The 1,986-nt window shown below is 55.5% G+C and overlaps 1 protein-coding gene across 1 annotated transcript in view; it reads left to right on the plus strand.

Annotated features, from left to right (window-relative positions):
- Nucleotides 1–1,986, plus strand: part of PLA2G4C (phospholipase A2 group IVC) — a 43,448-nt gene that overhangs the window by 25,215 nt on the left and 16,247 nt on the right. Inside the window, exon 8 of the mRNA XM_045292650.1 lies at nucleotides 333–395. Within this exon, the coding sequence (XP_045148585.1) occupies nucleotides 333–395 (63 nt within the window). The remainder of the gene's footprint in view (nucleotides 1–332; nucleotides 396–1,986) is intronic.

Below are 1,986 nucleotides of genomic sequence, written 5' to 3' on the forward strand. Positions count from 1 at the left end.
GGTTGGTGGTTTTGAACTGCTGAACTTGTGGTTTGCTAGCAGCTCGATGTGTAACCACTATGCCTCCCCACCCCAACCTGGAAGAGGACATCGTGCTGAGTCAAGTAGAGGGTCTGCATCAGTGGGCTCGAACATAAGAACAATTGCAGACTGGGGGGCTGGGATGAGCATGGTTAGCTTTTCAGACACACTTTAAGCCGGCCCCAACTTATCACCGGGAGGTCTCTTAAGAGGTGGTTCCCGGAAGGTGTCTGCGTTGGCCTGCGTTGAGCACCACAGCGAGTGACTTCATTGTACAGTGGAGCATCCCCTTTGCCTCTGCTCTCTTGCAGCCCAGTTACTGAGCCTGAAAGAAAAGCTGAAAGGCAACTACCTGCTGGCAGGCACCGTGGAGGGTAGGTTCCCGCTTTCCTGTGAGACACGGATAGTCATCTGGAGGGTGGTGATTTCCAGAGGAGCCCCGTGGTGTAGTGGGTGAGATGTTGGGCTGGTAGCCGCAAGGTCAGCAGTTCGAAACCACCAGCTGCTCCGAGGGACAAAGCTGAATCCTTCTACTCCAGTAGAGATGTACAGCCTCACACAACCACGGGGACAGTTGTCCCCTGTGCTACAGGGTCGTAGGAGTCCAGACTCACTGCTACCGAGTCAGTGGCAACTCCTAGTGACCCTATAGGACAGGGTAGAACTGTCCCTGTGGGTTTACAAGGCTGTGACTCTTCATGGGAGCAGAGAGCCTCATGTTTCTCCCACAGGGTGGCTGGTGGTTTTGAACTGCCGACCTGCTAAGGGACTCTGATGCACGGCGATCCTGCCTGTGCAGAGTAGACCTGGCCCATGGGTTTTAGAGGCTGTGACCTTTTGGGGTTCACTCTCTAGGCCTCTTTTTCGAGGTGCTTCTGGGTAGGTTTGAACTGCCCCACCTTAAGGCTAGTAGTCAAAGGCTTCACCAATTGTCTCAACCCCATTAAAGGTCTGCTTCCCGGAGTTGTTTCTCTCTCAGGGTGACCCTGCAGGACAGCACAGCCACCCTCATGAAACCACATGCCCATGCCTGTCTCCTGTCTTCTAACTGCTGACCGCGGCTGCCTGGTTTCTCCGGGTCTCTTGAGTGTCCTGCATTGGACGGAGTGCAGTCCCCTCCCCCCCACCGCCCCCTTCTCTCTCATTTTAGTGGAAAACATTTGCGTTCCGTCTCCGACAGGTTTCTGCCTTGCCCAACAGAGAGCAGGGACCCTGGTAGAGCAGCGGGTTAAGCCCTGGGCTGCGAACCCCAAGGTCGGAGGTTCAAACCCACCGGTTGCTCCTCCTCTGGAGAAAGACGAGGTGGTCTGCTCTCGATGGGACAGTTCGACTCTGCCCTGCAGGGTCGGTCGCTGTGAGCCAGAATTGACTTGATTGCTATGGGTTTGGGTTTGGGTTTGGGTTTGGCTTCAGATGGGAGGTCAGGGTTAGGCAGGGTGCCCATGGGCAGGAAGGAGCCAAATTGGGATTCAAACCTGCCAGGCAGGATTCTCCCCTCGAGCCAACCCCCTGATTCAGAGGTGAGACAGTTTCTGCTCTCTAAAGCCACCCGCATTGGCGGCCCAAATGGTGAAGTGCCCAGCTATAAACGGAAAGATTGGTAGTTTGAACCCACCGGGCAGTGCCGTGGCAGAAAGGCCTGGCAACCTGCCTCCGTAAAGATTCCAGGTCTCCCAGGTCCTGCACCTGCACACTCCAAGCACCAGACTCACTACCTTCATCAAGTCAATTCTGATGCACAGCCACCTACTTTATGGGGACCCTGGTGGACCAGAGGGCTGCTCATCGGAAGGTCCACGGTTCCGACCCACCAGCCACTCTGAGGGAGAAAGAGGAGGCTTTCTGTTCTGGTAAAGATTACCAGTCTCAGAAACGCCCCAGGGGCAGCTTGGGGAGAACAAAGCAACCACAAATGGGTAACCAGAAGATTGATGGTGGTGGGGGGGTGTCCACAAGCCAAAGCCT

Source organism: Echinops telfairi, unplaced genomic scaffold (assembly GCF_000313985.2).
Source record: "Echinops telfairi isolate 266 unplaced genomic scaffold, ASM31398v2 ScPeMD7_655;HRSCAF=1070, whole genome shotgun sequence".
Lineage (NCBI taxonomy): Eukaryota > Metazoa > Chordata > Mammalia > Afrosoricida > Tenrecidae > Echinops > Echinops telfairi.